Source organism: Lagopus leucura, unplaced genomic scaffold (genome assembly GCF_019238085.1).
Source record: "Lagopus leucura isolate 7727_CA_CO unplaced genomic scaffold, USGS_WTPT01 Super-Scaffold_100004, whole genome shotgun sequence".
Taxonomy (NCBI): Eukaryota; Metazoa; Chordata; class Aves; order Galliformes; family Phasianidae; genus Lagopus; species Lagopus leucura.
The window spans coordinates 39,408,931-39,423,323 of NW_024962264.1; the positions used below are offsets into that span (position 1 = coordinate 39,408,931).

At 40.2% G+C, this 14,393-nt stretch overlaps 2 protein-coding genes across 7 annotated transcripts in view; one reads left to right on the forward strand and one right to left on the reverse strand.

Moving 5' to 3' along the window:
- RAP1GDS1 (Rap1 GTPase-GDP dissociation stimulator 1) overlaps window positions 1-1,556 on the forward strand; it is an 86,364-nt gene extending 84,808 nt beyond the window's left edge. For all 6 annotated transcript variants that reach the window (XM_042870577.1, XM_042870574.1, XM_042870575.1 and 3 more), the window contains one exon: window positions 888-1,556. In XM_042870577.1, coding sequence (XP_042726511.1) covers window positions 888-1,015 — 128 coding nt within the window. In that variant the 3' untranslated portion in view covers window positions 1,016-1,556. The remainder of the gene's footprint in view (window positions 1-887) is intronic.
- Window positions 1,557-7,443: 5,887 nt separating this feature from the next.
- The window catches only part of TSPAN5 (tetraspanin 5), a 79,662-nt gene continuing 72,712 nt past the window's right edge, over window positions 7,444-14,393 (reverse strand). Inside the window, exons 6-8 of the mRNA XM_042871566.1 lie at window positions 10,407-10,454; window positions 10,163-10,279; window positions 7,444-9,603 (exon numbers count right to left, since the gene is read on the reverse strand). Coding sequence (XP_042727500.1) covers window positions 9,538-9,603; window positions 10,163-10,279; window positions 10,407-10,454 — 231 coding nt within the window. The 3' untranslated portion in view covers window positions 7,444-9,537. The remainder of the gene's footprint in view (window positions 9,604-10,162; window positions 10,280-10,406; window positions 10,455-14,393) is intronic.

The following is a 14,393-nucleotide window of genomic DNA, read 5'->3' on the forward strand; positions in this document are numbered from 1 at the left end:
AGCATATATAGCATAGCTAATCTGAAACAGCTGGTTGGGTTTCTTTCTGGGAAGCTCAGAGATTAAGCCCCTAGCAGCACCTGGGAAGCAAAAAAAATACACGTAGGTGTTTGTTGCTGAGTGAGTTCACTAGAATGGACTAAACAGGATATGAAACAAAACCAGCTGCTTTGGCTCTTAACTGTGAGAAGTCTAGAGCAGAGGGCTTTGAGTAAGCTCCCTACTTTAAAAAATAAAATAAATAAATGAATTGCATCAGTTTTGAGTACTGTTCCCAACCTTTCCTTTTTAATATCAAGAAGAATGCTATCCAGGATGAGAACCACGAAACAGTCTCGGAGTTTCAAGTCAAACATAAATGCTGTATACATACACACAACATTAACTGATGACTTGTGACAAGATCAGAACTGAACTGTAAATGGGCAGCTACCAGCGACCAGGTGGTGACATATCCTCTTCACACTCTCACACGACCAACCAGAGATGATTTGAAACAAATGAGCTATGCAGTGAACCCTTCAGGCAAACTTGTTCATTCCATCAAAATAGTTTAAAGAATCAAACAAAAACATTCAATTAAAAAACTTCTTAAGCATCTTTTTTGAAAGGCATTCCAGGTGGATTTTTGTAACTGCTATGCAGAAAATTCATCCTTCATCTCTAGCTGAAATCTGTGGTGTCTGGGCAAGCCCAAGGCCCCAGAGACTTCTTCTATTCTTAAAAGCAATTCAGAACAGTAAATAAAAAGATGATATTTATAGGCTTATGTGTATACAATGGGTACAGGGTAGTGCTGACACTTTCCTAAGTGTGTCATACCATGCTTTACTGTTCTCTTGCCCATCTCATACAAAGCCCTGTTTCTTCTACTATTTCTTTTCCAGAATCTCTCCAAAAGGAAGTGCAGAACATGGCATTCCTAGAAGTCGTATCGAAACTCCGCAGCCATGAGAACAAAACTGTTGCCCAGCAGGCCTCGCTAACAGAGCAGAGACTCGCTGTAGAAAGCTGAGGAAGGTCTTGTTTTCACTGCATCCATCACAGATTCCACCTTCATCCTTTGTCCTGCTGTCTCTCCTGCTATGTTTTCCACTGTATCACTTGTGCATGCGTGTAATGTCCCCACACAAATTGATGAACTGCTGTAGGTACCCATCCAAAAAGATTTCTAAAAATTCATAGGTGGTGTTAACATGAACCTGTCTCTACCCGTAACTGTTCTACTTGTATTCTTGTTGCTTGGGCCACATAGTAGAATGTGCATGTTGTAGTCCTATGATGATGTAAAAGTGGTACTACACAATGACTCTTTCCTCACACCCCCCCCTAACTGCATAACAATGTACTACTAAATTAGGGACAGTACAAGATGCAGCAAGTCCAGGCTAGTGCACTGACTGTAGGATTAAGAAGTAAATCTAGCTCCATTTTTGGTGCTCTGAAAAGGCAGGTTTGAATGCAATGTACTGCTGCTCATTCACTGGTCTTGCCTATTAATGTCAAACTCATGGTACCTAGAGGTAAACAAATAAAAAATTCAGTGCTTTCACTTATCCTGTGGTTTGTCCTTTTTCATACTCACACACAGAACCTGTGACAGTACCAGCACGTACTGGTGAAGAGCCCTTGTTCCTGGCTCTGGCCCCAACACAATCACTGACTGCCTTTCAGCTGCAAGAATACAAAGGAAACAATTCCAGCCTCTTTCACTGTGTATGCTCACACAGAGGCACTGTGGTGGTTTAACAATTGTGGGTTTCAATGGCAGAAGCTATGCAGTACTTATTCCATAAGGCCATGTAGGTACAAGTGCTGTTGGGCTTGCTTGGGTTGGGTGGGTTTTTGTTACTGTGGTTTGGTGGTTGGTTGTTTTTTTTTTTAAGATGGATTTTAAAAGGCATATCTCGCAGCAGCTTACCTAGAGAACCCATCAAGTGAGAAACGCATGCAACTCCTCAGCCAGGTAAAGGAGAATTCAGTGCTCCCAGTGCTATCCAAAGTCTCAAGCTCCTTGCTTATCAACACAAGCCAAACCTGGAGCCCAAGCACCCATGTGACGCCACACCATATGGTTGCAAAAGACAGCTTTTGACCATCCCAAATTCACTGCCAGGCTCTCTGAAAACACTGGGCATCCCACACCGTGATGGGAAGATGCCACTCATGCCAGGAAATGAGTTATGCACAGAAGCTGCATATGAAAAGAGAATGGACACTTTCTTCAGTTTTTTTCAGATTTGAGGTTGTGCCAAAACCCAACAGATGCTACAGGAGTATTCACACAAAATTTCCCATCCATTTAATCCAGTGCCAGAAATTAACTGGCAATAATCAGTAAAACGCAAAGAAAAAGCTTCAAGTACCAACTGTACAAAAGCCTCTTATTTAAAAAATAAATAAGTAAATAAATTCAAAAGACATATTAGTATAGTAGCAATATTAGTATTAGTAGCAATAAAGCCACCTCCAGAACATATTGTTGTGAACATAGGTTATAATCCCATGATAAGAGGCTGTGAATAATGCAGAACCTGTACACTGGTAAATGCAGCCTGCATGTTTACATCACAGCTCACAGCAGGCCCATATGAGCCCAAGTTTTCTCAAGCATGGAAAGAATTTCCATTAATTCCAATAGATTCCAAAATACATTAGAAAGGCCATTTAGCAATGACATACCCAGTTCTAGATTCTTTATTCCTTTATACAATGGTATAAACCACAAGTTCTCACATAAGCAGGGCATAACAAAGGGGTGACAACTCCCATTCACCTACGTGTCTAATTGGACTTCAAGTTAAAATATCAAACATTTCCTATTACTGAATTTTAATTAGAGATGCTATTGGCACAGCAAGTGTAAAGGCCAACAGTGATACCCTTTAATTTTCAGATGGTTTCCTAGGACAGAATATGAAGTGACTTACACTTCTAGATAAAATCCATGGTAAGCCTGCACAAGTGGAAGTGAAGATGGTTTTATATCATGGCAGAAGAAGGCAACTGAAGAGATTATCTGTTCACAAAAATGCTGCACTGATCTGAGGCATGTGTCAGCCTGCAGGATATTTCTATGTAGTTGGCAAATCATTTATCCTCTCAGTCTCTCTTCATTAGAGAAACAAGATCTAAGAACAAACACAGTACAAAATAAGACCAGATTTATGCTGCACTATGCTGTTCCCATCTCTTTGCCTGCAATAGGACTAGAAAGAAGCATGTGCACTTGGGCAGCATGTAACCTGTCACAGCCAGAAGCTGTCTCAAGAGAAATGATCATCACTTGGCCCAATTCATTCCAACTCACTGATTGCACTAGATCAGTGACAGATGACAAACAGTTCACTGGCCCATAGATGTTCAGAAACTTTATTTCTTGGTGAAATTTATGAGAAATGCCTCTCATGGAGCCCCTTCAGTCAGAACAGAGCTACATCTTTGTACTCAATGCAGAATCCTGATCAAGCCAGGTAAAGGCTAAGATGAAGGCAAGATTTTCCACTGTCAGAACAGTGGTGATAACTACTGTAGGGGGAAATGAATCAGGGTACTGACCTCCCAAGAACATTTGGAAAGTCTTTCCAAGAGGTTTTCTCAATCTGTTTTCCAAAGTGCCTCAAATCTACTATGCTTGTTTATTACTGCAAAACAATGCAGGTTGATGAAACACTGTATTTCAGATACACTGAAGTGGATTTGCTTTCCCTATAGCTTTTGAAATACTGTTTTTTTTCTCTGTGTAAACAAGTACAAGACATCATCACACATTTTTACCTGCACAATTCAATAAGCCAGCTCTCACTATTTCTATTTGAGATATTACACTTAGAACAATTAATTTCCCACTTTCCTTTACAAAAGCTTAATGCATGACAAAATGCTATACCCCTTCGTGCTGCTCCCTGCAGAGATACAACTTCTGAACACTTCACGGTCACTAAAATGACTATGGTAGGAGCTCCAACAGCTGCACTGACCAGCAGCCACAGCAGCGTGAGGAACACCAGTGACCTGTCAGAAACAAACAGAGCACATTTGTTAGATGGATTTCAGTAACAGCTGACACTAGATGTGAGTTTTCATCTCTTGAGGATGTGTTGTTCAAGTATTAGCTTACTACTTATTTAAGGGCAGATACTGGCAACACACAGCATGTTTCACAACTACCTCAAAATGTAAATTCTATCTGCAAGTGAGACCCAGGGATTTATTTCCCCTGCTAGTCTGGGGGAGAGAACAGGATGGCTTTTCCCAGAGAAGTTTTTGCCTGAAATTTGTATCTTCAGCATTGTGTGCTACACCAAGAGTACACAGTCACAACACCATATTTCACGCAATTTTATTTATAAAATTGTAATTATCTAACAAATTGCATATAAAATGATTTACTTCAAGTAAATACAGAGTACTGCACAACTATTAAAACTACTGTGTTGTCCATCATAAGTGTATTAAAAACTAAAAAATGCATCTATTAAAAAACAAAAACTCAAGAACACAAGTAGCATGACCAAGACCACTTTCAATAGCTTAAAATGAATTACCAGGAAGTTGCATTAACTTCCTAAGTATACTCCAGTTACATCCATTGAGATCAGCATGTGATACAATACCACAGTCTAATGCTAAAGATGACAAGTAATACATATGCACCTGATCTATGCTTTTCTCCCAGACCGAAGATAACCAGTCTGAAATCAGACAACTAAAGCTCAAGTCAAACTCTACTGGGCATGCAGTTCCGTTGTACCAATACTTTCAATCAGTAAATGTAGTTGGCTTTTACAATCAATTTTACATCTGATAAAAAAGGAACACAAGAGAATACATTCGTATAAAAAGGAGTGATACATAAAGGGTAAATATCAACACTTTCTTTGTGCCATCGGATGAACCAAGCGCAGAGATTCAGTTCAAATGGATCTGGAACACACTTATCACAGATGGATCTGAGCCACAAAACTCAAATCCCATTCTCACCAGAGACCAAGGCAGCATTTCACCAGAGACCAAGTCCATCTCTACTGAGTACACAGCATGAACATGAACACACATACAGATGGAGCTTCTCATCAACAACTTTGTATTGCTGAAACACAATAGACAGCTAGTAGCCCGGCATGGCTGAACTCCCACATGGTGCACACTAGCAGTCACAATGTTGCTGCACATTAGGGGAAGATGATCTTTCTTTTCTTCAAGTGGCAAAGTTTGGTACACAGCAGATCTAACAAAGTAGATTGTTTTGTTTGCATTATACAGTTTTGCTATCAAATACAGACAACTCAAAAAGCTTCAGAGACAAAACAAAACTGGAAGAGAGAAACTGGAACCTTCACCAGTTCTTGATATCTGTTGAGATCTAAACTCCCCCGTAATCATTTGCAGAACAACCACTACAATGCACCCAAATGGCACACATATAACAAGAAAGGAAATGGAATTAAGAATACACATGAGAGTTTCTCTTGTGACCAACAATGTTCAATTGTGACCAATTTTGTCAAGGGCATCTCTAATGAAGTAAAAATGCAGATTAACATCCAAGACCACAGCAATTCAAATAGCACCACACTTAGTCCTGCCGCAAGTGATACTTACCTCCCAAAACAGGTAGTGGCCACTGACTCTGATACACCAGTTTACAACCTAATATTATTCTCCTAATACCAAGTAGCAAAGGAAAAATGCAAGGCAGGTCCTGATACTAACAGAGCTTTCCCTTCTCCGAGCGCTTGCTGCAATTGGGCCCGAAGACACTAGGTGGCAGGCGACTAAAGAGCTTCTGCCTCACCGGCAAGGCGAAGTAAAGCGAAAATGGCCACTTGCTGTGCTCAGGTTCGGCCAGCAAAGTTGCACGGTGGATATCTTGCTTGTCAGTATAAACACTTTGAGAGTGAAAAGCAATCATGTGCAAGAACCATTTAATCTGCATGCTACTATTTACATTTCAAACACTATTTACACACCAGAACCACAATTAGCCTCTCTCACAAAGGGAGAGACAGCTTTCAGAACAGAGCTCACTTGAGCAACGTCTCCACTGCTTCAAACTCTAAGGGGTACAATCAAAATTATGGATTTTGAAACAAAGATATCTACTCTCTGCCAAAACAAACACAGACAAACCAAACATTTGTTCATTAGGTATCAAAAAAAAGAAAAAAAAAAGGCTTTAAAAAAAGCTTGTGAATATGGAGAGAGAGAATTTAGGGAGCGGAGGAGCAAGAATTGTGGAACCCTTTGCTAGGGCTCAGTGGAGAATTCAGAAATGGCTTTAAAATCAGGGCCATCACTAAAGTACAAGCAGACGTCTAAGCAGCAACATTCCCATCACATAGCAAGTGCGCAGCAAACAGCAGTCTCATGCTTCACAAGGGGCCACAAACGTGACAACAAATTTCTGAGCAACTACTGCAGATTAAGGAAAGTTACAGTGACTTCTGAATTCACCTTATCCACTAGCCCATCAGGCAAGCTAGAGATTGCCAAAAGGTTGTACTGCCTACCATATCTTATTGCTTTGGAAAATGAGCCCATGTAAGTGGCAGTTGTGCTCTAGTTGTGCTCACCTGAAGTTTCTGTAAGGTTTTCTGGAAGAAAGCTTGATTGATTTTGGCAGGCTCTGACCATAACAGATTGACCTCCAAGGCTTCCCACAAGCCTTCCAAATTGGACACCTAAGCTGCCAATAGCTGGGGCATTTCTAGGACATCTAATCCAATCTGTAGACAGAAATGTGGGATTTAAATGTGCAATACAGGCAGGCAATCCTGAACATTCAGTGTTCATCCATCAAATAACTGCAAAAACAAGAAAAGTTATAGGGAGTTGAGGGGCAGGGGATGGAACTAGCATCTGCAGCAAAAAATACAAGGCCTGGAAAAATAAATTTAGTGTTTTTTTTTTTTTATAAGAAAAGTAACTCTGGGACTCACAAGATATGTTGAACATTTGTGAGCACATGTGCAAATACTGAGAAAAAGACTTGCTCACCTCAGATCATTTACCTTCCTATCAGTCTTACACTGCCAGTGCACATTCAGCAGACCAGAGCTCAGAAAGCAGCACAACAAGACAAAAGGCCAATACAGAAAAACTGCAGAAATTCAAGTAGAGGAATGGAAGTTGTCTTCAGAAGCCCATAGCAGCAGAAGTACCATTCAAGATCAGTGGCAATAAGGAATGTTTCTGTAATAGAGACTTTTTTTCTTCAAAGCAAAGTGCTGGGTCATATATCAAGGCTCTTGAATGAAGGAGTTATTTCCTGAACCAGACTTCTTTGATTTCTCCCCATACCATTTTATCAGTGCAGCATCAGAGGTGCTGGTGATCTATCTGTCCTGCTGCTATCAGGCAAAATGGTGTGTCCCTTTGTGGGAAACAAACACCAGCAACTCCTCAAGATGAGGAGTGACTAAGAAAAACATAACACTGTGGTGAGGTGGAACCAACTTTATTAAGGACAGTGAATTATAATTGCTCGCAAAGGCTTTAAAAAAAAATAACTCTGAGTCATGGCTGGCCTTTCACAGCAGATACCAAAGGATATGGAGGCTGCCTGATTCAGAGACAGTCAGTGGGAGTTAACCAGAAGAGAATGAGGTAATACTGAAAGACAGAAGGACCAAAGGACTTTCTGTAGCATCTGTGGATCATCAGTGTGCCCAACACCAGTTTTGGAGGGGGGAGAAACACAGTTGACTAAAGCACAGGAAGGTAAAAATATGCAAGGGTACATATAATCATATGTTTAAGAGTCCTAGAACCAGTAAAGACCTTAATAGGCCACCAGAGCAGCTTCCTATCCATCCACCACAGCAGGGACACTTAGGAAACAATGCATTAACCTCTTCTACTCCATGTACTCCTCTGAAAAATCATCTCTTGCAAAGAGATGCTACACAAGTTTTTATCACTGTTTTACCAAAGCAGGAGCAAAGAGCTCATAGCTTTCAGAGCTTATTCTGCAGATACTGGAGAAGGTCATAAAAGAAGAGTAATTTGTACAAAGTGCAATGGAACTATCCAAGTCATGGTCAGGTTTGTAAATTCATTATTATTTTTCAAGAACAACAAATCAAACTTCAAGGTGGATGGAGTCTGATCTGAGCTTGATTTCAAATTTTGTCCATTTCAAGAGTATGTGCCTTGGCTGATCCTAATACACAGTTCTATTTTAGAACTTTTATTCCATTGCTTCAAGATTATTTTGTTGTTGTTGTTGCATTTTACGCAACAAAGGGAGACTTATCTTCATAGCAAGGATTTGTCCATTGAAAGTAAGCATTTATTCTGGTAAAAGCTGTTTTCTCCAAGTTGCAAAGAAATGGAATATGATCTTCCCATAATCACATGCATTTACCAATAAATACGTTTGAATTAGACTGTATTAAAACATATGCACAGATTTAAAGCACTGGAGTGTCACAGATTCTTACTCCACAGCTCATGCAAGTGAAAAGAATTGAAGGAAAAAAAAATTAAGACCAAAGCCTCAGATAGGAACAGACCTAGAAATTATCTTAAAAGAAGTTTTGTACAAGTATATCAAAGCATAATATTAGTGAGATCCCTAAATATATTAGGTTACACTAAATTCCGAAGAAACAAAAGATTTAGCCATATCAGATGCTTTCATTTTTTTTTTTAAGTTAATATATAATTCATTCTTTGAATAATAATATTCACTTGGACCCAATATCCACACTGCTTTCATACATTTATACAGTTATATCTCATTCTTGCCTTAAGAGGCTGATGTCCTAAGGTATGGCAGCAACTAAAGGCTCTACAACCCTTGTTTGACAAATATAAAACTCCTTCCCCTTCATACAAGGATAGAGAAAGGAAGAAAGATGTTGATAAAATTAGGCAGTTCTCCCTGTGAGCTTGCTCATTCCAACTTGAAAATACTACAGGGAGATGGCTGGAACCTTGTGTAAAAAAAAAACAAAAACAAAAACAAAAAAACACACCAAAAAAGTAACTTTCCCTTGTCTTAAAAACAATTTCATTTACTGTACAATAGATGCATAGGAAGCCTGTAGCTACGTTTATCTGTGAAAATAAGAAGACTGTTCCTTTAGAGTGGTGAGGTGAGCGACCATCTCAGGAATACTTGGCAGCTACTAAGAGCTCATGGCATGAAGAATAAACAGTATATCCACAGATAACAATAATGCAACTCTGTCCCACTGAATACACCAATTTTTAAAAAGTGTCCACTTGTTACTCAGGATCAAGAATACAGTAGAGATTCACGGCTCAACAGCTTTCAACATGGTGGTTTAAAGAAAAAAAAAAAAAGAAAAAAATTGTCAGTGAGCAGCAGATTTTAAAGAGCCCACTCTTCTAACCCCCACCCCAAAGAAATACGAGTTCACTGCAATATCAGGAACTTAAACTTGAGACTATGTGGGAGAGAAGGCTTCCCTGTCACCCATGTCCATACAGCTTGGTGTCGGAGAGACACACTGGAGGTTTCAGAGGGTTTCGGTTGTCCAGTGTCTTGTTGTGGTTACTTCAGCAGTTTTACCAGCTGGCTCTGACAGCCTCAATGTCACTAACCAAATTCTGGGCTAAGCAAATCCCAAATATCTGGAAGAGACAACAGTTTATTCATTTGGAGCATTGGACAACTCTTTCCACACAGGTAAACTCCTTCAGTTATACAAAACTTTGTTAGGAAAACAAGCAACAGAAAGCCATTAAGTTAACAGTAAGTGTTGGCAGAAGAAAGTACTGAAAGACTCCTGTAACCCTCATCTTTTTATAGCATTGCTGGGTTCCAGGAAATTGAATTGTTCTGTATTTGCTTCACAAATCCAACTGTAAAGGCATTCCATTGCTCATTTAAACACCATCAGAAACTGTAGATCTGTACGGGCTTAAAAATCTCTAGCCAATCTTTTTCTAACAGAGTGTTGATTTTGACCTGTGAACAGCTGAAAAGGAAAATCTTTACTGACAAAAATTAAGTACCTCTTAGCCCACACAAAAAAGCCTCAAGCATTTTGCACAACTCACTAAACCCTACAGACCTTATATTTCTAGGTGAAACTTGTATTTCCAATTCTCATATTCAGTCCCTACCCAGCACCTACATGTTTCTCTGCTATTCTTCTATGTAACTCATTACAAGGAACTCTGCACTTACCTGCAGTAATGCTATCCCAATGAATATACCAGCAACTATGGTAAGATTGTCCTGCAACCATTTCTCAAATTGAGGGACACAGCCTTTTGTGTAGATAACAATCTGCTGATCAACTTCCTGCCAGAGAAGAAGAAAAAAGAGGTTGTTACATTCAATTATCCCACCAGTAAAATAACCTGTTTTTGCCAGAGGGATTCAGATTCTTAGAACACATTAGAAGAAGAAGAAAAAAAAAAATGCTTACTGGTTTTTGCCTTGCATCATAGCCACACTGAGTATTAATAACATCTTCCTAGGAAAGAGAGACAAACAGGAGGCAAATGAGTGAAAAGAAATGTCTTCAAAGCATCCTGTCACAGTTCCCCAGAGCTGGTCCCTGTATGTAGTAATACAGTCACCTCAGTTTTGGTCTTCTTACTACTTTTTAAAAGATTCTTCTTCTCTCTTCCACTCAGTGCTGTCAATTATTAGCAACAAACAAAAACACAAGGTGAAGAATACTTTCAGCTTTCAAAGGAGCGCAGTGGGAAAATCATTTCCCACATTCCATATGTAATCAAAGCAAAAGGATTAAGATGCATCTGCTTGAAGCAAAAGAACTTTCCACTCAAAAAGTTTTGTCTGTTTACAAAAAATACAGTTAAAATTTTTCACGGTGCAGTCATGAAGAGGGAACAAGGAGAGGTTCCATTTGCAGAAACTAAGCTCTTACAGGATGCCTGTAGAAATATATATAGGTACCTAGTTCCTTTCCAAAGTAATAGAGGAAAAAGGAGAAATGGATAATGTTTACTAGTGCCCATTCTTTCTTATGGGATCTTGATGCCAAAGGAGGAGGAGTTTTCATCCTACTGACTCTGTTTCAGAACTCCTCAAGCACCTTCAGCAGGCTATGACAGAGTTTTCTTACTGAACAGGTGCTACCCAGTGGAAGCTGATGCTGACTGCAGGTATTTCAGGGCAATAAAATGAAGCAACTACTCTGCTGCCACAACAGCAAAATATTAAGTTACTGGCTCATATAATAACAGTGAACAGAATGAGCTGCTCAAGGAAGTCAGAAATATCAGCCAGTATTAGCTAGGTGTACTGAACATCACAATTTAATCAAATTGTGGGAAAGACAGATCGGCAAACATAGATTTTAAATAACAGCCATACAGAAGAAATATCCTTCTGTTAGCACTTAAACTCCTCCACCTCTTCAGGAAGTACATCAACAGGTATCAATCCTGTCAGTTGCCCAAACTGAATTCCCTCATTGGACCTTTAGGATTTGAGCAATCTTTATTTTTTTTTATTGAGATGAATGCTCCTGTTCCTAGCATATCAGAGAGCCAAGCAATTCACAAGCAGATAAGATTTCAAGAGAGGGTTTTTAAGCTTTCTTTCTCATGCTGAGTATCTACTTGCTTTATTACCAATGCCTTCTGTCTTTAAGTTCAGGATCTGATAACTGAAAGAAAGCATGAAGAATGAAATGGAAATATGCCAACTTTTCTGGGCCTTGCCTGTAGAAAAACGTAGTTTAACAAGTTGAAATGTTGTACGAAGTGAAGTAAAGGAATCTAAATTTGTTTCAAAGGAGATTTGCTTTGGCTTAGCTTAGACTTATCGTTTTCCGATTTAAGCTAAACTAAATGCTACACCACAAGCAAATCCTGTTGAAGAAAGCATGCACATAACTTTCTGCATCAGTCCAACACAGCACTCTAATTCCAAAAGTCACAAATTTGCTTTCCCATGGAATAAATCTGTATATATCATTGCACACAATTAACCTGTCACAGCTTGGTTAAATTCATTACATGCATTAGGCAATTGTTATTTTAAAGGCAATTAAATGTGTCACTTCTCTACGGGGAATAAGAATGAGACTTATCTTAAAGTTCCTGGTTACTGCATCACCCCCCAAAAAAAGGAATAACTATATACACAGACAGAAAATTTTAGCATAGATTATGTATTTATAGGATTACATGGTAGCACTGTCACTGGTTTGGTTTTATAACAACTGTATTTTTAAAACTGGGTTGTGATGCACTCTATGTGTGGGTAGGTAGGCAGACTGGTGAACATTATGGGGAAATCCTGAGCTTAAAGTAAGGCTTTAGCCTAATATGCTTTCCATTTTGTTATAATACTTTGTTAAAAGACACATAGATATTCACAAGGAATATTCAAACTAGTTTGAAGATGCATTCAACTGCAGAGGAACCAGAACGCAGCATCTGCAAATGGAGAGCTACGGAGGACAACAGCTGAAGCAACTAGATGCCAAAGGAGTAACTGCTTTGCATTAGCAAGGCAGGAAGCACCTGAGCTGCCTGCTGGCAACTCACCTGATTTTAGTTAGTGCTATGGACTCAGATATTCAAGGATCTAGAAGTCATTCCAGGTGGAAAATAACCACCTGAGCCACAGCTGACCTACCAGATAATACAAGCACTCACAGGCTGCTTCTTTTAAACTACAAAGTCAAATATATGCAGAGTTACACATAATTTACACAGAATCGCAGTGGTTGGAAGGGACCTCAAGAGATCATCAACTCCAACTCCCCTACTAAAACAGGTACCCTAAAATGGATCACAGAGGTAGGTGCCCAGACAGGTCTTGAATATCTCTACTGAAAGAGACTCCAAAACCTCTCTGGATAACCTGTTCCAGTGCTCCATTACTCATTCCATAAAGATATTCTACCACATGTTAATATGGAACTTTTTGTGTTCACGTTTTAGGCCATTGCTCCTTGCCCTATCACTACGCATCACCAAGAGGAGCCTAACTGCACTCATTTGCCTCCCACCTCCCTTATGATATTTATAAACATTAATCAGATTTCCCCCCCTCCTCCCCCCCCCACCCACACATCTTCTTTTCCCCAGGCTACATAGATCCAGGTTATTCAGCCTTTCCTTGCACTAGAAAATGCTCTAGACTCTCAATCGTCTTTGCAGCCCTTCGCTGGACTCCTGCTAGGAGATCCCTGTCTTTTTTGAACTGGGGAACCCAGAACTGGACACAGTATTCTAAACGTGGCCTCAGGGCAGAGTAGATGGGGGATAATCACCTCCCTTGACCTGCTGGCCACGCTCCTTTTAATGCGCCCCCAGGACAGCACTGGCCTTCTTGGCCACAAGTACACACTGCTGGCTCATGGCAAAGCTGTTGTAAACCAGAACACCCAGGTCTTTCTTCGCAGAGCTCCTCTCCAGCAGGTCATCCCCTAACCTGTACTGATACGCGCGATTATTCCTCCTCAAGTGCAAGCCTCTACACTTGTACCTGTTAAACCTTATCAGGATCCCCCCTGCCTAACTCTACAGCCTGTCCAGGTCTCATTGAATGGCAGTGCATCCTTCTGACGTGTCAGCCATTACATTCACCAAGATCTTTTCAAGATGATTGAGAGAAGTTCAGCAATAACCTTTGCCAGCTCCCTCAGCACACAAGGGTGCATCCCCTCAAGGCCCATGGATTCGTGTGAGTTGATTTTAGCTAGACACTCTCTGACCAGACCCTCCTAGGCAAACAGGAAGTCTTCCTTTCCTCAGACTCTCTCTCTCTTACCTCCAGGGCCTGAGATTTCTGAGGGCTAGTCTTCGTATTAAAGACTGGAGCAAAGAGGGCATGCAGAATCTCCACCTTCTCGGCATCCACTGTCACCAGGGTATCTGCCTCATTTAGTAGGGGACCCACATTTTCCTAGCCTTCCTTTTACCGCCGACACACTTAAAAAACATTTTTAGTTAGCCTTTACCTCCTCTTCTGCAAGGTTTAACTCCAAGATGGCCTTTGCCTTCCACATCACATGCCAACAGGACCTGACAACATTCCTACATTCTTCCCAGGTGGACAGGCCCTCTCCCCACATCCCATGGACCTTCTTCTTTCCTTTTACTTTATGCATGAGTTCCTTACTCATCCACACAAACCTCTTGCCACCTTCCCCAGATCTCTTACTCTTAGGCATGCACCAATCTTGAGTTTGGAAGTAGTGATGTTAGCCATGTAACCCATCCTTATTCTAAGCTTCTCATCGTCACTGAACTGCTTCCCTACACTCTTGATCATGTCTGTACTATTAACATATAGCCCCAGCATCTTCTGCTTGATGTACCAGAACTATTTAAAAGGACATGAAAATGCATCAGAAGAGCTGCTCCTTCAAACAACATTTGACCCTTCAACTTTGATCTCAGGTGACTGCAGGACAAGCTAATTTTAA